Consider the following 25,421-nt stretch of genomic DNA (forward strand, 5'->3'; position numbering starts at 1 on the left):
GAACCTGCAGAGTACAAATCAATGTCAAGCCATTCATATAACAGTTCACTGAAAGTCTCTAGAGTATGCATACCATGTAAATCTAAGGCAGATAGTATCTATAGTACTGTTCAAACATGTATTTTTCAGGTTTGGGGATCGCTTTAAAGTATTGCATAATGTAAACATTTAATTTTTACTACCCTAACCAAAATCTCCTGCTAAGTTTGGAAATTTACTTCTTGGTATGTATAATGGCTTATATCATTTTTGCTTTCAAGAGTAATAAAAGTGATATTTATTTTTCTTTTTATAGGGTCCATTAGAAATGGGTGTAAAGGTGATGCAATAGACCAAAAGAAAATTGAAGACATGCAGCAAAACACACTAGAAAAAGAGACAGAAATATTAGATTTACAAGAAAGAAGTGAATCCCTAGACAGTCAATTAGCTATAGTTAAAGCAGAATTTGAAAAAGAAAAAAGGGAAAAAGAAGGGTTCAGTAAACAGGTAGCGAACTTGTACCTGGAGCTTTCTTCATCTGAAGAAAGGGCTTCTGGTTTGAGTGAGGAACTCCAGCAGTGTCAGGTTAGTTATGAAAAAATAGTTTCTGAATTAGATACACAGAAAGCCATAAATAAAGAGCAAGAGGAGAAAATTAAACAGCTGACTAAAGAGGTAGAAGCCTCTAGTCAAAACATCCTAGTCAAAGTGTCACAAATAAAAGCAGTGCAGACAAAAATAGATGAGTTGCATAAACTTGATTTAGAATCTTGTACTGCAGATATTGAGCTAAAGGATTTTTTGGGAGAATCTCAAAAAGATAAACCTTGGCAAATTCAGCTGAATTCCTTAAATACACAATGCCAAGAATCTGATATTGCAGATGTCAGACGAGAGAGCTCTTTCCATGGCACTATTGAAGGTATTTGGAAAGAATGCAAGCAAATTATTAAGGCCTCTTCCCAAAAAAGTAATCAGATCCAAAATCTCCTTCAACAAGTTGAAAATTTACAAAAGACCATCCAGGAGGCTGAGAACGAGAACAGTCAACTAAAGCTACAATTGGATGACATTACAAATCAGGGTAATTTGTCCATAAAAGAAAGGGAAAACCTTGTTAAGCAGTTACAAGAACAATTACAGGAAAAAAACTGTGATTCTGAAAAACGTGTAGCTGAAGATAAGAGAGTAATATCTCAGTTTGAGAAACAAAGTGCCAGCCACCAAAAGAAAATAAAAGCGCTTGAATGCCTCTTGGAAGCTAATAGGGCAAAAGATGACAATGCAACCAGGTTAGAACAAATAATTGAGGAAAAAGAATCTATAATTTTAAATATGCAAAGAGATGTAAAAGACCTGGAAAAAAAATGTATGAATTCAGAAATAAAAATCCAAGAATTAAATGATCAGGAAACAAAATTGAAGGAGGAAATCATACAGTTGAAGAATAATTTGAAAACTATTGAACATTCACTTCAGGAAAAGGGGAGAGAAGAAGAAGAATCAAAAAACATTACAGAACAGTAAGTACATCATTGACTGAGATGAAGTACAGCATTGACACTTGAGATGAAATCTAAGATGAGAGTAGTTTGAATGTGTCCCTATTCTCTTCCAAATAACACTAAGGTACTTATCCAAATTAAATTAAGAAATGGTTTAGATACTAAAATTTCTCTTTGAAAATCATTTGTATACACTACTGGCTATTTTCCACTTGTTTAATTGTTCATTTTTGTAATACTGCGTTTATGTAAGTAGCTTCCTTCCTGTAGCATCAGTATACAGAAGGAAACATGAATACAAACATAGATGTTGCAATTAAGTATATACTTTGCAAAACAGATTGATTTTATTAAATTAATACTCATAGCAGGAATATTGACTTGTTTTTATTGGGAAGGATTGAAAACTTCAAGTTTTCTACAGCGTACCTACTCTTTGTAGTAAATAGGTCTTGAGGTTTAGGGGGAGAAGGTTGGGTTGTTTTTTCCCTCTAAAAATTACATTAGGCTATCTTGTCAGGTGGAGACTGTCTGATCAGGTATTTTCACTTTATGGTATTGCATCTTTACTGTAATCACAGTATTTTCTAACTATAAATTATATCTCTACTAGTGAAATGGACATAGCCTGAAGAATCATTAAGCATATAAGTAAATATGCTATCCACCAGATTCTAGTGTCTGTCTTAAGCACAATCTCTCTACTGTACTAGAATTCTCAGAATATGAATGTTCAGGGTCTTCCACATCAGCTTGTATAATGCTATACAGTGAAGTGTACCTAATTGTGTATTACATTGGTGTGTAATCTTTCACAGAACTAAAGTAGTTCTTGTGTTTAAAATGGCCCCTGTATTTGTAGTTCTGTTAATATTCATCTGGCAAGACAAATTTTATCAGCTTGCCTGTAACACATCCTGATGCTATGCAACCTTTTTAGAGTAGAAAATTCAAATGATGAAGCAGAAACTTCATATATGGCAATATTTTAAAGCAGGCAACTCTTGACCTGTCAAAATTATTAAAATGTTGATAGTAGTTGTTGAATATGTAGCACTTTACTGATCAAGGAGTCTCATTTAAATCAAAGGTAATTATGAAATATAAAGTATTAGCGTAAGGATGAAAGAATTGGGCCCTAAGTTTATAAAGTGCTGAACAGCTTCTCCCCTAATTAAATCACAGGAAAGAAATTTCATTGTATGTTGTTGCTTGCATTTGTATTTATGGAACATCAAAGGAACTCTCTTAAGTAGCTTTGTTCCAAAGTTCATGACTTTCCGTGATTTTAAAAACACAAAACAGAAGTGTGTTTTTTTTAAAAACAACAAAAACACACTGAAGATTTTCAGTTAAATGTTATTTTGCAGCTTAAAACTCCTAGGGATGGAGAAGTGTAACTGTTTAAACAGTTAACTGATAAGCATCAGCTTATTGGTTCCTGCTACAGTTACATGCTGGCTTGCCGCGAGTGGGGGGTCGTTGCCAGGTTCACTGTGGAATCTGTAGTATAAAAATAATGCTGCAGAGCCTACAATGCGTGTAACCTCTAAAAATCCTAGTGGTTACCTTTTTGAAATTATTTTATTTCACATCTCTAACTCCTTCCTCTATAATATTGAGCAAGTTAAAATAAGCTGATATTTAATCCTTCCTCTTGTCTTCCACCATCCCCAGGGTAAAGAAAGAACTCTCTGAGAGGTCTGCCTTCATACGTTGTCTAGAAATGGATCTTCAGAGGAAAGACGAGGCGTATGCAGATCTGAAAGAAAAGCTAGCTGATGCCAAGAAACAAATTCAGCAAGTACAGAAAGAGGTTTGTAACCATAAGGGGAAAACACTCTTTTGCAGATTAAATGTAGGGCTCTGCTAATCAATTATGTGCTCTTGGTTACATGAATTTTTAAAGCATTTCATATTAAAATAATATTTTAAACATCTTCAGATTTAGAATTCTGAACCTAGAGTAAAAATGAACGTGAAAAATATTGATACAAAACCTATAAGATACTGAGGATTTACACTCATATTTTTATCCTTTCAATGCATACATGTCAAAACATTCTTGCGAGTAGCATATTGGCAATGGGTTCAAGATGACTCGAAAACAATGGCCAATCAGGTTACTGAGACGAACTTTTCAGACTGATCTAATCGTATCATTGTGAAATTTGTCGTCTTACAGGACTAACTTTGGGATTTTCCATTTCTTAGTTTGATGAAGACTAGACTTCTTATGAAGATAACACATTTAAGTAGCCTTTTGGAGAGAGGCAAAAGTTTGTCAGAAAGGGAGAGAGCTAATTTTGTTTCTCTTGCTCGTTTAAAATGAGGGTTTCAAAATCTGTTGATTTGTGAAAGGAAATACAATAGAATAACTTCTAGTTGTATTAGCAGCTAATAGGTACAGTAGAGTTCCAATATCCGACCTAAACGGGACTGATAGGTAGTCGGATTAACAAAAGTGTCGGATAATAGAGAGTGCTGAATTACCTGTAGTTGATTCGGGTGGCCTGGCCCCTTCCCTCCCTCAGGCACGGGCTGGGAGAATAGCCCCGCTCGCTGCCCCATCGCTCCGGGTGCTGCAGGCAGGAATGGGGACCGAGTGGCACTGGCAGGAGTCTCCGACGTGTGGGCTGGACTCTCAATTACCCACCGTGCACTGCAATTCAAGGGACGTCAGCAGCTGGGGAAGGAGAAACGGGCCAAGTCACGTGGCAGGCGGCTGGGGGCAGTGTGGGGTTTTAGTTTTGCTTTCAGGGGCTGCTGCTGGAGCCTTTTCAGCTGGGGAGGCTGCATGCCGCATGGCACTCCAGGGTTTATCCGGCTATGTTGGATAAAGCGGAATGTTGGATTAGCGAAGGTTGGATAATTGGGACTCTACTGTAACTACCAAACAGTAGCACAATTTACACTGAATGCTTACTCACTCAATTTTGCATTTTAATAAATTGATGTGTGTACTCTTGCACTAGTGGTTAATTACATGTATTGCTGTATACCCAGGGTAAGAGAGAACACTTCTTCTACTGCATCTAACCAGCATCCTAAATATTTAATCCTGAGCCATTTGAGAAGGGGCAGGAAATGATTAAGGTCAAATGCGAACCAAAACCTCTTTTTTAAAACTCAACCATTGAAAAATAAAAGATTAACTTTTTGGTTTTATATATATACAGCTGAAATTCTTACCTGACAAAGTTACCTCTATTGATATCTGTCAAACACAATAAATCTTCCCATTCAGTGACCAGACCTCCTTCTTAATTGAGAGGAAAATGTGCGGAGAACTCTGTACCTTCATTTTTTCAGAAAATGGAGAATTGTCTAATTTATTTGAAAGCTTCTCATGTAACCATGTTAAATACTATTAGTAAATACAATTTATTTATGCCATTTAAAAAAGCAAACAAATGTAGGATAATTGTGAACATTTGCTTATCCTTTCATGACTTGGACTACTTTGCAGGTGTGCACAATGCGTTCAGAGGAAAAATTATTGAGGAGCAAAGTTAATGAACATGAGAAAACTAAAAACCAGTTCACTGAGGAACTAGATATGAAACATCGGACGATCCAGCAACTTAAAAAGGTATTTTAAAAAAATTCTTATAGAAGTTAAATGACTTGATATATCCTTCATTTGTCTTGAGCTAATTATCAGTTTCTAATGATATAAGGTCTAAACAGTGTTAAGACCGTCACAGGAAATAGGATAAAATAGAACTAGCCATGCTAAAAGTAACTTGGACAAGAACATTTTAAAAAAATTTATCATAGTGCTTCATCAAATTCCCTTTGATAGAATTAAGTGTCCAGTAAATAATGGATGAATGGGCAAGGATCTGATCTGAAAATGTTAACCAGGTGATGCTTACCGGTTAACTGCTGACATCTCTAGTTGGAATGCCTCTTTCTGGTGGTTGGAAAAGCTATGTATTCCAGATTTACTCACTATTAAGTATCTGCTCATTGCTTAATAAAGCTCTGAGTGAGACTTTCCAGATTCTTACTAAATGCCAATATGCATCTTTGTTTTCAAACATATTTCCTGTCAATATACTACTTAGGAACTATTGGGTAATGAGAAGATAGAAGAAATCTCAAAACAATACCAGAATGCATGTAAAGGTAAGTGATGGCCATTTTTGTTCATATCCTATCATGAATCAGCAGCATAGTGAGTTTTTGTGTAAATAATTTGCATACACATTTTTAATATATTCATACTTTAAAAATATTGTTTGACTAGAACAAATTTCAAACCTAGTATTACAATAGTGAGATCATAAGCTGCAGTTCTTCTTGGAGTGATTGCTCATGTGCATTCCAATATAGGGGTGTGTGTGCATGTGCCATCGGAGACTTTTCCCTCAGCAATACCTATAGAGCTAGCATGGAACCCCCTGGAGTGGTGACGATATATTGGTCCATATATACCCCTGCTGGCCCCCTCACCCACTCAGTTCCTTCTTACCGCCATGACGGTCATTGGGACAACCCTTAGCTTGTCTTTGAGTCGTTCTCTTCACTGTTGTTCCTCCTTTGTTAGCAATCTTCAGTTAAGTACCTGTTAATTTAGTTAGACTTCATTTGTAGTTTTCTTTTTACGCTGCTGCGGTGCAATGTGTACCCACGGCACAGCATGCCTGGCCCGCAAGGCTTTAAGCCCTGCAAGAAGTGCAACAAGTTTATGCCATGTGGTGACCCACACTCCTCGTGTTTGAAGTGCTTGGGAGACTCGCACATTACAGACGCGTGCACAATTTGTAAGGCATTTAAGCCCAGGACCAAACGAGAGCGTGCGTCGCGGCTCCAGGCACTCCTGATGGAGGCGGCACTCTGGCCGGCCCCGGCACTGGACTCAGCACCAAGCTCCAACAGCGCACCGGCCTTAGTGTGTGACAGCTCCACACACCGTGCCTCCCTGGTACAGCAGAGGGCCAGATGTCACTCCCAGTCGCTGGTACTGCTATGGAAGAGGAGGCTTAACAGGGGTCGGTCTCTGCCCAGGTACGCACCCTCCATGTGCTCTATAGTGAGGCACGTGGCGCCAGCCAGTCCCCAGAGCCTGGGCCTTCTAGGTCGTGCAACTACTCTTCACCGGAGGGATGTGAGTCCTTTAGAGGATCTCCTGGACCAGTCCACCCTGGAGGCCTTGGAGGCAGCAAGGGTCCTTATAGACTCTTCTCTCTCCCCACCCCAGCATCCTCAAGACGGCACAGGGATGCCTGGTACCGCTCCCCTCCTAGGGTGCCTGGCAAAACAGTACACGAGGTGCAGCAGAGCCATGTGGCGTATGCAGCACCTCTCCCAGCACCAGCTACTCTCACACCAGTGCCGTTAGCACTGACAACGGATCCAGCACTGGATGCGATGCAGATTACCTGCCCGACACTGCTACTGGCACCGCGGCACCTACCATCAGGGATCCTGCCTTGGCCATGCCTCCTATTCCACCTTGGCAAGCCAGAAGCCATGTCTCAGCATGCTGCAGGACAATCAACATTGGCAATGCCATGGTTCCCTTGGAGTACTTGTCCGACTCCGACGTGGACTCAGCATGGTCTTTGGGGGGATCCAGGTCCTGTTCACAACACTGGTGCCGGCACCATGCCTCTCCATATTGGTACCAACAGTGGGCTCAGCTGATCCCCGTACCAATAGTTCAGCAGACATGGTCGCCCCAAACACCCTCACAGTGGCCCTTTTGAGCCCCATAGGCGTACGCAACTGTCGACATCTTGCATGCAGACACTCCCTCCAGAGTGGCATTGCTGATCAACAAGATGGTAGCCAAGATTTCCGCAGCCTTGTGGCAAACCCCAGTGTCCATCCCGCCCACCGATAAACATGCAGAACAGAGGTATTTTGTCCTTCAGGAGGGTAATGAACACCTCTTCTCTTACCCTCCCCTGGGTTCTTTAGTAGTTCAGGCGGTCAACCAAAGGGAGAGGCAGGAACCGCCTGTGGCCACCCCCTAAGAATAAGGAGGCTAAAAAGACCCAACTTACTGAACAGAAAGGTCTATGCATCCGGGGGCATCTAATACCGAATTGCCAATCAACAAGTCCTTCTGTCCAGATACGCCTACAACACCTGGGCATCAATGAACAAGTTTACGGACTTGCTCCCCAGAGACTCCTGTGCGGAGTATAAGGCCCTTCAAGAAGAGGGGAGAGTAATTTCCCGAACGACGTTACAATGTGGCGGCTGCGGCTTCACGAGTCATGGCCACTGGAGTGGTCCTGCCTCGCAGTTCATGGCTCCAGAGTGCCGCTGGAAGTCCAAAACACTTTACTGGATCTCCCTTTTGAAGGCACATTGCTCTTCTCCGAGCAAACTGACCAGCATGGCCTGAAGGACATGAGAGCCACATGAAAGTCCTTGGGTCTACACACACCTGCCACCCAGAGGCGGTCATGTATCAACAGGAATGTTCCTAGACTGCCTCCACAGGGACCATGTCCCGACTTTACCCGACGTAGGGGCAGGGGTAATAATGGCCGGAAGAATAGGCACCGCCCTCACCTAGCCCTGGATTCTAACCAGGGCCCCCCCAATAAGCCCCCTGGGTCTCAACAGGTGTTTTGACGGGACCCCCGAAGACTCCTTGCCAGTCTCCCCGTTACCCTTCTGGGACTGTTTATCCCGATGGGTTCTGGAGATAGTGGAAACGGGTTATGTAATCCTTTTCCACTCGCCCCCTCCTTTCCAACCCCCTACCCTGTCCCTTTTTTAGGGACTCCTCTCACGAGCCTCTGTTACAGGAGGAGGCTCGCCATCTTCTCACCTTGGGGGCAGTGGAATGAGTTTGCCCCCCACCCCTCCTTCCCCCCCGAATTTCAAAACGGGTTTTTATTCCTGCTACTTTCTGGTCCCAAAAGCAAAAGGGGGCCTTTTCTGAGGCCCAGGATTGGGTGCTCTAAATCTCTTCATTGTCAAGACAAAATTCAAAATGGTGACTCTGGCATCCATCATTCCTTCCCTAGCTCCTGGAGACTGGTACACTGCTCTCTACTTAAAAGACACTTATTTTCATGTTTCAATCGCCCCCTTCCACCGAAGGTTTCTGCGATTCACTGTGGGCCAGGACAGCTACCATTTCACAGCCCTTCCCTTTGGTACTTCTACGGCTCCCCGGGTCTTCACCAAATGTATGGTGGTAATGGCCACTGAGCTCAGAAAAAGGAGAGTCCAAGTGTTCCCTTATTTGGATGATTGGCTCCTCCGAGTGGAGTCGGAAACCCAGTTGGCAAACTTTCTCAAGAACCAGGTCTTCTTTTAAACCTGGACAAATCCACTCCTACTCAGACAATAGTATTTGTGGGTGCTACCCTGGATTCCCAGTCTCAGAGAGCTTCTCTACCCCGCTCCCGTTTTCTCACACTACAGTTGGCGATCAAGTCACTCCCGAACTTTTCAGTGACCACCGCCTGGGCTTGCATGTGTTTGTTGGGCCTCATGGCTGTCTGCACTTATGTAGTGCAACACACCAGGCTACTCATGCACCCACTACAGACGTGGCTATTGCGAGTCCACAACCCGGCTGTCCACTCCTGGGACAGAGCGTTAACCATTCCCACACCTGTCCTCCTTGCGCTGGAGTGGTGGACCCATCGAGCGGAAATCTGCACAGGGGTCCCATTCTCCTGGCCAGTCCCATCCATCCGACTGGTCACAGACATGTGGACATGGGTTAGGGAGCCCACCTGGGAGAGCTGCACACTCAAGGTACATGGTCCCCCCCCATGAAACCTCCCTGCATATCAATGTCAGGGAACTCAGGGAGGTCCGACTGGCTTGTGCGGTTTTCCTTCCCCACTTGAGGGGCAAGCCTGTCCTCATCCTGTCAGATAACGCGACAGTGGTGGCGTATATAAACAAGCAGGGCGGGGCTCGTTCACGTCGCCTGTGATCTGTGGCGATCAGCCTATGGGAGCTGATCGGGGCAGATATCCACCCAATGGCCTCCTATATCCCGGGCTCACAAAACGTCCTGGTGGACAGACTGAGCAGATCGTTTGCAAGCCACGAGTAGTCCCTGCATTGGGACGTTGCCCAATCCATCTTCCGCATGTGGGGAGTTCATCACAGGGCAGAACACGAAGTGTCCCCACTACTGCTCCCTCATGGGACAGGGACGGGGTTCCCTAGGGGGCACTCTCCTCCTCCACTGGCCGCAAGGCCTGCTGCACGTCTTCTCGCCCTTCCCACTAGTTCACAGGGTCCTGTTGAAAGTGCAGGAGTCCAGGGCATCATTAATTCTAATCACCCCAGCATGGCCCAGGCAACACTGGTTTTCACTCCTCCTCAACCTCTCATGTGAGAGGCCCATAACCCTCCCGCTAGTCCCGGACCTGATATCCCAGGACTTGGGCACGCTTTATCATCGAGACCTATGGTCCCTCCACTTAACAGCGTGGAAGCTCCATGGTTAATGACGGAGGAGCTCCAGTGCTCCCAATGAGTTCAAAAAGTCCTTCTGGGTAGCAGAAACCCTTCCACTAGAACCACGTACCTTGCTAAGTGGAAGCGGTTTTGCTGTTGAGCTTCTCAAAAGGGGGTGCACCTGAAGTGGGCACCAGTCCCCCTGATTCTGGATTACCTGCTGGACCTTAGGCTCCAGCATCTCTCTTTCTTGTCCATTAAGGTCCACCTAGCGGCCATCTCGGCCTCCCACCCAGGAGAAGGGGGAAAATGGTATTTGCCAACCCAATTGTCAACAGGTTCCTAAAAGGCATGGATAGGTTCTATCCTCATGTCTGGCAACCTGTTCTCCAGTGGGACCTAAACTTGGTGCTAGCCAAACTTATGGGGCCCCCATTCGAACCACTAGCCATGTACTTCCTCCTTCACCTATGATATAAGGTATCCCTCCTAGTTGCTATCACATCCGTGAGGTGGGTGTCTGAGCTTAGGGCACTGACATCAGATCCCCCCTACACAGTATTTTTTAAGGACAAGGTTCGGCTCTGCACTCACTCAGTCTTTCTGCTGAAGGTCATTTCTGCATTCCAAACTTCCCAGGATATTTTCTACCAGCTTTTTACCCAAAACCGTATGTATCAGGGAAAGAGCAAGCTTTACACACATTAGACGTCCGTAGGGAGCTAGCCTTTTATTTAGACAGGACCAAACTGTTCCGAAAATCACCGCAACTTTTTGTAGCTATTGCGGAATGCATGAGAGGCCAACCTGTATCCACTCAGCGGATCGCTTCATGGATAACTGCCTGTATCAGGGAGTGCTACTCCATAACGGGCATTTCAGCCCCAACCCTTAGAGCACACTTGACGAGAGCTGTGGCAGCTTCCATTGCGTTCTCAGCACAGGTTTCCATCCTGGACATCTGTAGGGCTGCCACATGGTCCTTGGTCCACACGTTTGCCAACCACTATGCCCTGTCATATTAGGCCAGAGAGGATGCTGCCCTAAGTAGGGCAGTCCTTAACTCCTCCTTGGTTTCGACATCCAGCCCTCCACTTAGTTATGTTCTGCTTTGGAGTCACCTATATTGGAATGCACATGAGCAATCACTCGAAGAAAGAATGGTTACTTACCTCATAACTGTGATTCTTCAAGATGTGTTGCTCATGTCCATTCCAAATCCCCTCCCGCCACCCTTTATTCGGAATATGCCGGTAAGAAGGAATAGATTGGGTGAGGGGACCACCAGGGGTATATATGGGCCAATATATCTGTGCCACTCCGGGGGCTCTCTAGTAACCCTAAGGGTACTGCTGAGGGAAAAGTCTCAGACGGCGCATGAACACACCTATATTGGAATGGACATGACCAACACATCTCAAAGAATCACAGTTACGAGGTAAGTAACCTTTCTTTTTGTTTAGCCTGTTTCAGCTTTCCTATTTAGACAGAAATTGATGAAAAGGCTATAAATTCTCAACTGTCTCTCCAAAAATAAAATTAAAAAGTATTGTGTGGGAATTGTAAACCCACCTGTTTTAAAAGTCTGAGAAGGTGTGAACTATAATTTTAATTACATCTCACATTAAAATGCTGCTTTGTTAATGATAGTTACATGTTGCAAACTCTATGAGCATACTTCAGTTGAACAGTTGTTACCCTCTCTTATAGTATTGGAAAAAGACTCTCACGGGGAAACTTTTAAATGAGTAAATGCTCTTCCTCCAAAAATCCTGTTGGGATAAACCTTTTGCTACTAATGCATTGGTTTATAATTTTTGTTCCTCTCATGATTGGTGATACCCAAGTTTGACAACTCAGACCATCAGATCTTAAGTTTGTTCTTGTACTTTGACAGAGCTTCGGATCCAAAGCTTTTAATGGGCATGCTAAATTGGGGTGGAATGCTGGGGAGAAAACAAAGCCTCCTTTTTAAAATCTGTTTTTAAATCTTCAGATCTGCATGCAAAAGAAAAAATAATTGAAGACATGCGACTGACGTTAGAGGAACAGGAACAGACCCAACTGGAACAAGATCAAGTGCTAGAGGCCAAATTAGAAGAGACTGAGAGATTAATTTCTGGTAAACTACCTAACATTAGAGTAGAAGCAAAAACATACTTTTTAAATGTTTAGGAATGATTCTCCATTTTTATCACTGAGTTTTGTAACTATTGTATGACACCAAATCCAAAACAATAATGGAGTTTTTACTTAGGGACTACAGGATTTGGCCTACTGGTGGCATTTCTGCTATATCTTTGCTCTCTCAGTAGTTGTGACTGAGGGACTGTACTAGAAGAGGAGGGCTAATGTGGTAAGAAGTTTGTAATTGATGCAAATCGTGTTATTTCTTGTTCTTGTGTAATTTCTAGAATTAGAAAAATGGAAGCAGAAATATATAGAGCTGGAGAAGAGTAATAGTGAGTTGCTACAAAAAATAAACAAACATGAAGACAAAGACCTAGATGCAGTCAATGGAGAACTAATAAGTCTGCAAGAAAGACTTAAGGTAAATTTTGGTGACTTAGTTTTAATAATAGAGCATTCAATTTAAAGCAGGCAAGCAGCTACATCACCTCTTTTTAAACCAAAGAAGTAGGGAATGCTATAAAAGTACACATGCTAACTGTGTCACACTTGTAAAGGACTTCCTTCTGAAAGGTAAAGTAACGTTGCATAATTAACGACTGTGCAGCAAATGTGACATGTCTAACCAATCCTTATCCTTTTTCCACAAAAGTTAGTTTCTTTTTGGGCTCTGGCTAAACCTCATTTGAAAACTTTCTATATTTTTCAACCTGCTATTTTCTTCCATTAGTTCTCCAATTCATAATTTTTCGAATAACCACAGTTATTTAGAACATGCAAAATCTATCCTTTTAACACTTGATATATGAAGTGTTCACAGTAACTAAAAGGGATGCAAGTCCAAAAAGGCTTAATGCTGTGGAAGGTGTCTATGCCAAACCTCTGCTCTGTCCCATGCTTAGTCCATCAGATTAGAATCTCTTATGATAATGAATTTTTTTGTCTTCTGACCCTTAACCTCCACTTCCTTACGATGATGACCTATGTTTGAAGCCTTGGGTAAGGGTGGTTTTTTAGCAGCAGGCAGCTCTCTGGGAAGGGAGATTGCGGAAGATCAGGCAGTATGACCTTGCAAAGCTGTAAATTGGCCTGGGCTTGTCTGCAAAACTAGAAGTTCTTCTTCGGGTAGTGTCCCTGTGGGTGCTCCACTGTGGGTGTCAGGCTCATCCTGGCGCCGGAGATCTTCTAGCTGTTGTTTGCCAGACTGTGCATGTGCGGTGGCCATCTTGCAGCTTCTCGCACCATTTCCAGTCACGCGGTCCGGCCCTGCCAGTTCCTCCTAACAGTCTTTGGGTGCAGACTGAGAAACATCTCCCTCTCACGTTGTTCCTCACAGAATCCGAGAGGACAGAATTAAAACATTTGTAAATAGTTATCATCCTGTTAGTTATTGTTAGCGTGTTTAAAAAAAAAAAATTATAGTTTTTAGTCTTAGACAGTTTATCGAAATGCCTGGCTCCCCAGGCTTCAAGAACTGTGTGGCATGCAGGGAGTCCATGCCCGCTTCAGACGGACACTCATCTTACATAAGATGCCTCAGAGAGGGGCACATTCCACACAAGTGCTCCCATTGTTCAAAGCTGACTGCTAGGGCACGTAGAGACCGTGAAATGCGGTTCAAACTGTTGCTTTTTGACAAAGCCCTCGGGCCGCAGTCAGACCACCCACCGGAGTCGCCTCGCCACACTTTATCTAAGATGGTACATAAAAAGAAGGCTCCTTCCCAGTCTCACTCCTTGCCACCGACCAGAGTGAGTACAGGTGATAAGCCGGGCACCTCAGAAGTTACGGTGACCTATAGACCGGAGAAGAGAAGCAAGTGCGTAGTGCTTCGGCACCTAGCCCTGCAGAGCGTACTGCACCTCGCCCTAAGTCGACTTCGACGGCGCCGTCTGCACTGACATCCTCAGTACTGAGTCGGTTAGCACCAGTGACCTCCCTGCCAGGCATTACGGCACTGAGAGCCCCGGCACCGATTACATCAGCACCCAGCCCGCCGGCACCAACTCCGCCCCCGGCACTGACTCCACCTCCGGTGCTGAGTACGTTGGTACCGAGTGCTTCGACCACTGCTCAATCGGCGACGCCATCCACATCACCAACATGACAGGATATGGCACCGGATAGGGTGAGGAAGAAGGCGCACAGACTTCCTTCTCCATCTCCAAGCCCTGAAGCAGAACCCTTCTCTCCTGAACCACCATTTCCACCGGTACGTTCATATTGTTCAACCAACCGCATCTCTGGCTCACAATACCGTGCACCCAGTATGTCGCCTCATCAGAGACGTCATTACTATCATTGCTATAACTCTCCATCACCTCATATTCAAGAGGACACTCCAGATCACCAAGATCTCCCTCCTATTCAGGACCTCTCACTACAGACAACACTACAGAGGTGATTAAGTGTATTCGCCATACCATGACGACCACTGGCACAGGCACTATACTCTGAGAGAGCATTCACTACACTCACCTGCCCATTCGAGAGTCATATCACTGTCACTGGCTCCTTCATCTGATGCACCACATAAGAGCAGGTCCGCTTCTCCACGCATGGACAGATCACCTAAGCCTTCTGGTGACCAACCAGTGGTGACCCAGAACATAGTAGCGGAGAGCACCCATCTCTTAGATATGGAGGACACTCACCACCAGTCCCCGGCAGATGTAGCCTCATCTTCCCCTGATGATGCTGTATTCCAGGGAGATACCTCACCAACTGATGAACTAAAGGACTTCCAAGAGCTTTTTAAAAGGGTTGCCGAGAGCCAGAGAGTCTAATTGGGAGAGGTCTAGCAGAAACAACATCACCTGTTGAGGAACCTGCATCCATCCCACTCGTCAAAAATTGCCCTCCCACTAGATGAGGCGATATTGGAGATAGATAGCCCCCAACCAAACTCCCTTGTATTGGATGCGGCACAGCAAAGAGCTAAGGCACCTCAATATAAAAACTCAGCTGGAGACAAGGACGTTAAGAAGCTTGACTTGTTAGGCAGAAAGGTATATTCTTTTGCCACAGTCACTCTGCATGGCGAACTATTCGGCCTTTCTGGCCAATCATAGTTCTTCTTCGAGTGCTTGCTCATGTCCATTCTGATTAGGTGTACGCGCGCCGCGTGCATGGATTCCGGAGCTTTTTTCCCTTAGCAGTATCCATAGGGCCAGCAGGGAGCCCCTTGGAGTAGCGCCGGTATACCGGTGCATATATATCCCTGCTGGCCCCTTCACCCCCTCAGTTCCTTCTTACTGCCTGTGACGGTAGCTGGAGCATGCTTCAGGCTGATAGTCTATCTCTTAGCAGCTTATTTCTTATCTGTTGTATTATAGTTCTAGTTGAAGTTTTTATCTAGTTAAGTAGTTAAGTGTTGTAAATATTTAGTTAGATAGGGGAGCAGTGGAACCCTCCCGCGAGGGGAGGGCATGCCAGGGCCCCAGGGCTTTAAACCCTGTGCTTCCTGCTCCAAACCTATGCCCTGCGGAGATCCCCACTCCGACTGCCTAAAGTGTCTGGGTGAGGCCCATCGAGCTGAAAGCTGCTCTATCTGTAAGAGCTTTAAGCCCCGGACCAAGAAGGAGAGGGACTCCCGGCTGAAACTCCTGCTAATGGAGTCGGCACTGCAGCCTCAGAGCGAGGAGCGGCCTCACTCTGCCCGCAGCACACCGTCGGCGGCACCCCCGTCGGACAACAAGGCACTGAGACACAGATCGCAGTCCCCGGTGCCGAGGGCCTCCAAGAGCTCGAGGGGATGCTCGGCAAAGAGGAGTGCCCAGAAGGTACGCCCTAAGGAGAGGCACCTTTCTTCTAAGTCCTCCAGAAAGAGGCGCAGCCCGGACAAGGGCAAGAGCCCGGGGCAGCCCGTGGGGCTAGGAGAGGTCCGTCGGCCCTCCACCCCAAAGACTTTTGAGGTGGCCCGGGACCTCATTCACATGGCTGTGGATGAAGGAGAGGGCCCGGTGCCGCAGGAGCGGACCACGCCGGCACCGGCCTTAAGTGCCCCCCAGCAGGCTATGGCCGGGTCGTGGGACCCTCTGGGCGAAGGGCAGGCCTCGGCCCAGCAGCAGTTTTTCCCGGTGCCAGGAAGAACACCGGCACCAGAGCCGGGACGAACGCCGGCACCGACCCCGGGCCCCTTCCCGACGGCACTGGGAGCGAGTGCGCTTGCGGCGCCAACGGCACCGACACCGGTGCAGGGTCCGGTGCCGCAGACGGCCCCCTGGGCGGTGCAGGGCCCCGCACCGTACTATGCGCCATCTGCGGTGCCACAGCAGGCGCCCCGCACGGCACCGACGCTGATGCCTTGCCTGGCTCCAATCCCTGCTCACACCTTGGGAGCGCCAACCCAGCAGCAGGGCGCGGTGCCGCTGCACACGACGGCACCGGAGGGTTATTTACCGGCCTATCAGATGCAGCTGGGCACGGTACCGCTACAGCAAGGACCTCCACTTATGCCCCCACCGGCACCGCATGCAGTGCACAGGGGCAAGCCATCGGCCATGGCAGCGCAGCGAAAGGTGCAGGCTTCATCGGCCCCTCCCTGGTCAGCATCAGAGTACTCTTCGGAGTCTGAGGCCGAATCGGTGGCATCGGCCAGGTCATCATACAGGTCACGGCCCTGTCATAGGTCTCGCTCATCGGTCAGATCCTCTCACCGGGAGCCGGTGGACCAGCAGCAGCGGCAGGGGCAACCTCAGTGGGCATTCTGGACGCCCTGGGCATACCACCAGGCCCAGGGGCCTCCCCCTACGGGGCCGGCGGCAGGGTTGTCCTGAAGGAGCAGCACCCCATCTGCCACCCCTTTGCCAGCCCCCCCACCTGGAGACAGCTTGTCTATAGCGGCAATGCCAAGACCCCTGGCTATTGGTCAGGAGCAGGGGGCTATGCCCCAGCCGGGCTCAACCTATATGGACATCTCTGCCCAGGGGGAACCAGGGGCACAGTTCGGCAAGGAGGAGGCGGTCCCCTCGAGGGAGTTCTCGTCATCTTCACCAGATGAGGCCCTGGCTGACCCCGCGCCCCAGCCCCCGTCGATGGACTCCAGGGCGCACCAGGAGTTGCTCCAAAGACTGGCGGTCAATCTTACGGTCCAGCACGAGGAGGTTCACGAGGACCTAGATCCTATGGTGGACATCATAGAGGCAGCGGGCCCTGGTCAAGTGGCGCTCCCACTGAATAAAACGGTGGACAAACTGTCCAAAACTCTGTGGCAGACGCAGGCTTCTATCGCACTGACCCAGAAGGGGGTCGAGAGAAGGTACTACGTACCCCAGGCGGGGGACAAGCATCTTTTTAACCACCCGGCTCCAGGATCCATAGTGGTCCAAGCCGCAGGGCAGAAGGAGCACCAAGGGCCTCCAGGTCCTACTCCGAAGGAGCCCAGGAGATTGGACTTACTTGGCCGGAAGGCCTACGCCACGGGGGGCCTCCAGCTACGTATAGCTAACCAGCAACTAATGCTGGGGCGTTATGCCTTTAACACATGGGCCTCTATGCAGAAATTTGCCAGCCAGCTTCCTCCTGAATCCCGCCAGGAATTCGGGGCCCTGATGGACGAGGGACGAGCAGTGGCACGTACCTCTCTCCAGGCGGCCCTGGACGCGGCCGATTCGGCAGCCCGCACTATGGCCACAGGGGTTGTTATGAGGCGTAGTGCGTGGCTGCAGGTGTCTGGCATCCCACCCAACGTGCAGACCACCATTCAGGACCTGCCTTTTGAGGGGCCGGCCTTATTCTCAGAGCAGACTGATTCCAAGCTTCATAGTTTGAAGGACTCAAGAGCGACCCTGAAGTCGCTAGGGATACATACCCCGGCGCCTCAGAAGCGCTCCTTCCAGACTAGACCCTACCCTAGAAGGGGGCAAAACAATGATAGGGGTCGCAGGAGGGGCCGTAACAATAGCCGCCCTGACCTCTTCAGAGGCAGGCGTAGGGGCCCTCGGTCAGACTCTGAGAGGCTCAGGCCAGTCACCCGGTCACCAAACTAAGCCATCATTTTGAAGGTACACCAGAGAGCAGAGTACCAGTAGCACCTACCTGTCCACCCTTCGGGGACTGTCTTTCCCTCTTTTACCAGGAATGGTTAAAGATCACGTCGGACCGTTGGGTCCTAGACCTGGTGAAGCAGGGTTATACTATCCCCTTCCTTTCCTACCCTGCCTCCCACCCTCCTTCCCCTTCCCTTTTCAGGGACCCTTCTCACGAGACACTCCTTCGGCAGGAGGTGTCCAACCTGTTGGCGCTAGGGGCCATAGAAAGAGTGCCCCCAGACGTAAGGGGAAAGGGTTTCTACTCCCGCTACTTCCTAGTACCCAAGGCGAAAGGGGGTATGCGTCCCATACTAGACCTCCGAAACCTGAACACCTTTATAAGGAAGGCAAAGTTCAGGATGGTGACGCTAGCCTGCATCATCCCATCGCTCAGAAAGGGGGACTGGTACGCTGCTCTCGATTTGAAGGATGCGTACTTCCACATTTCAATTTTTCCAAGTCACAGAAAATTCCTACGGTTCACGGTGGGACAGGACCACTTTCAGTTCACGGTCCTCCCGTTTGGACTGTGTACAGCCCCAAGAGTCTTTACCAAATGTATGACGGTGGTAGCCGCGTTTCTGCGGCGACACAGAATCCAAGTGTTTCCATATCTGGACGATTGGCTCATAAGGGGCAAGTCTCGAGAACAGGTGTTGGATCATGTCTCAAGGGCCAGGGTTTTGTTCGAGAGCCTCGGCCTCCTCATAAACGAGGCCAAATCATTGCTAGATCCCATGCAAGTCATAGACTTTGTGGGGGCCCATCTGGACTCGCCTTTGGGCAAGGCGTCCCTACCGAGAGACAGATTCATGGCTATTCGCTTGCTGGTAGTGGGGCTGCAGGAGTTCCCAACTACGACGGCGAGGACCTGTATGAGGCTCCTAGGCCACATGGCGGCGTGCACTTACGTGGTCCAACACGCCAGGCTGCGCATGCGCCCATTGCAGGGGTGGCTCAAGGTAGCGCACAACCCCTTGAGGTCTCCGCTAGATGCGGTAGTGACTGTCCCCCAGGACATTCTTCGTTCGCTGGACTGGTGGAAGGACGAGGGCACGGTGTGTGTGGGGGTCCGATTCACCAAACCGTCCCCGTCAGTGCAGCTGGTCACGGACGCTTCGGACGCAGGATGGGGTGCTCACCTAGGCAACCTCAGGACGCAAGGTATGTGGTCAACAGAGGAGGTTCACCTCCATATAAATATCAAGGAGCTGCGGGCAGTCAGGTTGGCCTGCAGGGCGTTCCTTCCCCACTTACAGAACAGAGTGGTGGCAGTGCTGACAGACAACACTACGGCCATGTTTTATATCAACAAGCAGGGTGGGGCGCGTTCCTCTCCCCTGTGCCGGGAAGCCCTAGATCTATGGGAACTGTGTATAGCCCACGGTATTTACCTGGAGGCATCTCACCTTCCGGGAACCAGGAACGGGCTAGCGGACAGGCTCAGCCGTTCGATCCAGGCACACGAGTGGGTGCTAAGGTGGGATGTACTTCACGGGGTCTTCCAAAGGTGGGGGTTTCCCCGCCTGGACTTGTTTGCAACTCTGAGCAATGCCAAGTGCAGGGAGTTTTGCTCGTACATGGGGCACGGTCTGGGCGATGCACTGCAGGTCAGCTGGCCCAGGGGCCTACTCTATGCCTTCCCCCCCTGTTCCCTCTGATCCACGATACACTCCTCAGAGTACAAAGGTTCAGGGCCCGGATCATCCTGATAGCGCCAGTATGGCCTCGGCAGTACTGGTTCACCACCCTGCTGGATCTGACTGCGGAGGGCCTGCTCAGGCTACCCCTAGTGCCAGACCTAATCACTCAGAGCTGCGAGGCTGGGGTAGCACTCCACCCGAGCCTACCATCTCTGCACCTAGCAGTGTGGCTCCTCAGTGGCTCTCAGTGACGGAGCGAGCCTGCTCCAGAGCAGTCCAGGAGGTCCTCCTAGAAAGCAGAAAGCCCTCTACGAGGCTAAGTGGAAGAGGTTTACTTCGTGGCTGGAGGGCAGGACGCTCTCTCCAGGTGAAGGGGCGGTTCCGACTGTCTTGGAATTCCTTCTCCACCTGCAGAAACAGGGCCTGGCCACAGCCTCCCTAAGGGTATACCTGGCGGCCATAGCAGCTTTCCACGCCGGGGGGGAGGCCAAAGGTTTATCTTTGCCAATCCCTTGGTTAAAAGATTTCTGAAGGGAATCGACAGAATGATGCCATATGAGAGACCTCCGGTCCCGGCTTGGGACCTTAACCTGGTCCTGATTGCCCTTATGAAGCCCCCATTCGAGCCTCTGGCCTCATGCTCTTTGATGCACCTGTCCTATAAGGTAGCTTTCCTCGTGGCCATTACCTCGGCCAGGAGAGTGTCAGAGCTTAGGGCTCTCACCTCAGAACCACCCTACACGGTGTTTTTTAAAGATAAGGTGAGGTTGCGTCTACACCCGGGGTTTCTTCCCAAGTTTGTCTCGCACTTCCATATGTCCCAGGACATTTACCTGCCAGAGTTTTACCCCCAAGCCACACGCGTCGCCCAGGGAACAGGCTCTGCACTGCCTGGACGTTAGGAAGGCGTTGGCTTTTTATATAGACAGGTCACGAGAGTTCCGTAAGTCAACTCAATTGTTTATTTCAGTGGCAGAAAGGATGTGTAGGCAGCCAGTCTCGGCTCAGCGTATATCCTCATGGATTATTTCCTGCATTCGACTGTGCTACGAGGGCGCGGGTAGACCACGGCCGCGCATAACAGCACATTCCACTAGAGCCCAGGCAACGGCGGCGGCGTTCCTGGCCTGCGTGCCAATCTTGGAAATCTGCAGAGCAGCAACCTGGACATCAGTGCACACTTTTGCAGAGCATTATGCTATCACGCAACTGGCCAGGGAGGATGCTGCTATCGGGAGGGCAGTTCTGGGCTCTGCAGAATAATAATAAGAGAGTAGTTAGTCACCTTCCGACCCTGCCTCCGGAGGGGGGACACGGTTAGGGACTCACCTAATCAGAATGGACATGAGCAAGCACTCGAAGAAGAAGAGGTTACTTACCTCGTAACTGTAGTTATTCGAGATGTGTTGCTCATGTCCATTCTGCATCCCACCCACCTCCCCGTGTCGGAAGGAGCCGGCAAGAAGGAACTGAGGGGGTGAAGGGGCCAGCAGGGATATATATGCACCGGTATACCAGCGCCATTCCAGGGGGCTCCCTGCTGGCCCTATGGATACTGCTAAGGGAAAAAAGCTCCAGAATCTGTGCACGTGGCACGCGTACACCTAATCAGAATGGACATGAGCAACACATCTCGAAGAACTACAGTTACGAGGTAAGTAACCTCTTCTTTTGACAGTTACGCCAAGTTTGTCCCTCTCCTTGAACAGTTCCCGGTAGCAATAGTAGGGTGATTGGAGTTTCCAGCGACAGTTCCAGAAGCTGATGAGGCCAGGCTGGTGCTATCAATATCACCAACACTGTCTCTCCGAACCTTGAGTAACACCTTACGGGAGAGTTTGATGGGTGGAAATATATAAAGGAGGTCCTTCTAGGGAAGAAGAAGGAATGCATCCACAATCAAGTCTGGGCTGTTATTCAAGAAAGAGCAGAACTGCAGACAATTCCTGTTGCATCTTGTCATGAATAAATCTATCTGCAGAATTTCCAATAGTCAGAAAATGATGTTCTGAGTGTTTGGGTGGATGGACCACTTGCTGTTGTGAAAGGACTGCTGAAAGAGTCCTCTCTGCTTTAATTTTTTTTTTTTTTAAGATTCCACTGCTGGCTCCTTTGCTCAAGAAGCCCTGAAATGGGAAGAAGTTACTCACCTTGTGCAGTAATGATGGTTCTTCAGCATGCTAATTTCAATTCTCCACCTCATGGCTCGAAAGCTCCATGGCTAAACCCAATGGATCTGGCTTGCTCTGATTGAATTAGCGAAGTCTTGTTTGGCAGTAGGAAACTGTCCACTAGGACCATCTACCTAGCCAAAAGGAAGAGATTCACAATTTGGTCATTGCAGAAACATGCATCTCCTACACAGTACTCTTTATTTTAGACCACCACCTGCAACTAAAGCATAATCAGTAAAAGTCAATTTTGCTGACTTTTTCACCTTTCACCCAGGCATGCCAAGCCGGCCAATTAGTCTACACCAATCCAATAGTTGGATGTATTCTTAAAGGGCTTTACCCACAAGCACAGTACTTGGTCCCAGTCTGGGACTTTAATCTGGTTCTTTCCAAACTAATGGGACCCCCGTCTGAAACACCTATCACATGCTCTTTGTGGGAGTGGGCCAGGGCCAGGGGCTTAATTGGTTAGCTGGCTAAATGTAATATTTAACCAGTTAACTGGTTGAGCAGGATTTTATATCCCTACCTCTTTTCTGTAGCGCTCATGAAAGATCATATTGTTTGTGGCAATATCCTCTGCAAGGAGAGCTTAAGGCTATAATGTGTGAGCCTCTTGATGCAGTGTTCTGTAAAGACTTGGTTCAGCTTTGGGGACACTTGGCCTTCCTGAAGGTCACCTTTCAGTTTCATATGAATCGGGATACTTTTTTCTCCCAGTGTTCTACCCAAAGCCACATGCAGACATTTGGGAACAAAAACTCTGGTTTTAGACATTTTGCGTGCATTAACCTTCTATAATTAATACCCACTCCAATCTAGATCCTCCCTGATAGATGTCTATCTAACTTGCTCTTAAATCGCTCCAATGATATATATTCCACAGTCTCCCTAGACAATTTATTCCAGTATTTATTCACTCTGACAGAAAGGAAGTTTTTCCTGATGTCCAACCTAAACCTCCCTTGCTGCAGTTTAAGCCCATTGCTTCTTGTCCTATCATCAGAGGTCAAGAACAACAATTTTTCTTTCTCCTTGTGACACCCTTTTAGGTACATGAAAACTGCTATCATGTCCCCTTTGTCATCTCTTTTTCCAAACTAAACTAACTCAGTTCTTTCGGTCTCTCCTCATAGATCACATTTCCTAGACCTTTAATCATTTTTGTTGCTCTTCTCGGGACCCTGTCTGATTTCTCCAACTTTTCTGAAATGTGATGCCCAGAACTGGACACACAACTTCAATTGAGGCATAATCAGTACAGAGTAGAATAAAAGAATTACTTCTCAGCTACGTCTACATTGCGCTCTCTTGTGCAAGAACATATGCAAATAAGGTGTGGCAATGAATATTGCCGTGTCTCATTTGCATACTTAATAAGCCACCATTTTTGTGTAGGGGTTTTTGTGCCAGAAATAGCAGAGACCCTTGCGCAAAATGGCAGCTCATTAAGTATGCAAATGTGGCGTGGCAATATTCATCGCCACACCTTATTTGCAGATGTTCTTGTGCAAGACTGGCCAGTGTAGACGTGGCTCTTGTGTCTTGCTCACAACACTCCTGTTCATGCTTCTCAATCTGTTGACTCATATTTAACTTGTGATTCACTGACCCCTAGATCTTTTTCTGAAGTACTGTTTTCTAGATAGTCACTTCCATTCTATGTGTGAAATTGATTGTTCCTTCCTAAGTGAAGTACTTTGCATTTGTCTTATTAAACTTAATTCTATTTACTTCAGACCATTTCCCCAGTTTGTCCAAATCATTTTGAATTATGAACCTATCCATCAAAGCACTTGCATCCCCTTCCAAGTTGATATCATTTGCAAACTTAATAAGCATACTCTCTATGCCAATATCTAAGGTGTTGGTGAAGATAATAGAAACAAATATGACCTATCTTTATTTAATATATGTTGTTAACAGGAGGGTTTTTTAAAAAGAAAATTATATCTGTCAGAAAAGAGAAACAACATTCTGTGACTTACTGATTGATTGGTGGACCTGGGTTTCTGTAGGTTCCTGTGTTGCTGGGTCAGTCTTGTCAGTTGCTTCCTTTTTACTTGCACAAAGTAATGTTCTTTCCCTTCTGCCCATAGGGAGCAGTAGTATGCACAGGCAATTCACTCTGTGGCAGAGCAGGAAATTCAAGGGATAGGGTCAGGAGAGGAGAGGAACAAGTGTTCCTGCTGGCATAATTTTTGGCACAAATGGATTTGGTACCTAGGATTAACCAAAGTTATGTGCACTGCTATAGATCAAAATATAAACTCTCTCATTTATAAAAAATAGCACAGAAGATCGAAAAACCATCTTGGAATGGTTTTATAGGAGAAACATTTATATCAGGAATATGATGGTATCCAGTTGATGGGTTGATATTTCTTTGTTTTGTTATTAGGTTTGTCTGTCTTGTCGTAAAATATGTAATTGGGTGAGCCCTCCCTACAGCATAAAAAATCAGCAATTTAACATCCACCTAACCTTGGAGAGCCTTCTCACTAGCTAAAAAAAGATTTATATCTGACTTTTTTAAAAAAAAAGTTATTACTTTAAACAGGAAATGGAAGAAAAGTGTAAAACAGATAGAAAGAAATGGTTGGAAGAAAAAATGGGGCTCATAGCTCAAATAAAAGAAGCCGAGAATCACCGAAACAAAGAGATGAGAAAATTTGCCGAAGATAGAGGACGTCACATAAAGCAACAAATAGAAGTGGTAAGTAATAGACTATGAGCTCTAATTTTCACAGTGCTTGAAATAGGTTTTTAAAGAAGATTAAAGGTCTGGATCGAGTATTTCCTGAGCACTCTAACTCTTATTGTAAGTAATTGGAGTTGACGATATTTGGAACTTCAGAGGACCCAGTTCTTTAATTTTCTCTTGTAGTTTCATAGGAAAGTCAGGATGGGAGGTGCTCAGGTTGTGTCTTTTTTATCATGCACTTACCATAACTACTAAAAAAACAGATTATATGCAACAGAAAACGACTTGGTTAATTCCTGCTATATTGATTCCTCACATACCTGAGAACAAGGAATACAAAGATTCCAAGCCCTAGACATTGAGGCTACATCTACACTACAAGCTTTTGCTGCAAAAAAATGCTAATGAGGAAGTCATTAGCATGAGTTGCAATCTCATTTGCATATTTTCTGCTGATCCATTTTTGCGCTAAGGGTTTATGTGCAAAAACAAGCAGTGTGGATGTTTTCTTTTCTTTTTTTTCCCCCCCATAAGATTCTTATGCTCCAAAAAAGGATTTTTTTTGCAAAAAAGATTTTTGCGCAAGTAGAAAATGTCCACGCTGCTTGTTTTTGCACAAAAACCCCTAGTGCAAAAACGGATCAGCAGAAAATATGCAAATGAGGTCATGACTAATGCAAATGAGTTCCTCATTAGCTTTTTTTGCCGAGAACTTGTAGTGTAGACGTAGCCTGAATTAAGTCCTCAAAAGAGTCCTTACTAAGAAAACATGCTGTTTCCTCAGTAGGACTGAGGAGAACTCCTTTTTAGGAAACCAATTAGATCCTGATTGAAATCAGAAAGACATAGTGGAGGCAAGA

The 25,421-nt window shown here is 46.8% G+C and overlaps 1 protein-coding gene across 2 annotated transcripts in view; it reads left to right on the forward strand.

Moving 5' to 3' along the window:
• KIF20B (kinesin family member 20B) overlaps positions 1 to 25,421 on the forward strand; it is a 110,619-nt gene that overhangs the window by 58,360 nt on the left and 26,838 nt on the right. For both annotated transcript variants that reach the window (XM_075935117.1, XM_075935118.1), the window contains 7 exons: positions 296 to 1,505; positions 3,165 to 3,303; positions 4,957 to 5,079; positions 5,558 to 5,618; positions 11,875 to 12,000; positions 12,293 to 12,429; positions 24,418 to 24,573. In XM_075935117.1, the coding sequence (XP_075791232.1) occupies positions 296 to 1,505; positions 3,165 to 3,303; positions 4,957 to 5,079; positions 5,558 to 5,618; positions 11,875 to 12,000; positions 12,293 to 12,429; positions 24,418 to 24,573 (1,952 nt within the window). The remainder of the gene's footprint in view (positions 1 to 295; positions 1,506 to 3,164; positions 3,304 to 4,956; positions 5,080 to 5,557; positions 5,619 to 11,874; positions 12,001 to 12,292; positions 12,430 to 24,417; positions 24,574 to 25,421) is intronic.

Source organism: Pelodiscus sinensis, chromosome 8 (genome assembly GCF_049634645.1).
Source record: "Pelodiscus sinensis isolate JC-2024 chromosome 8, ASM4963464v1, whole genome shotgun sequence".
NCBI lineage: Eukaryota > Metazoa > Chordata > Testudines > Trionychidae > Pelodiscus > Pelodiscus sinensis.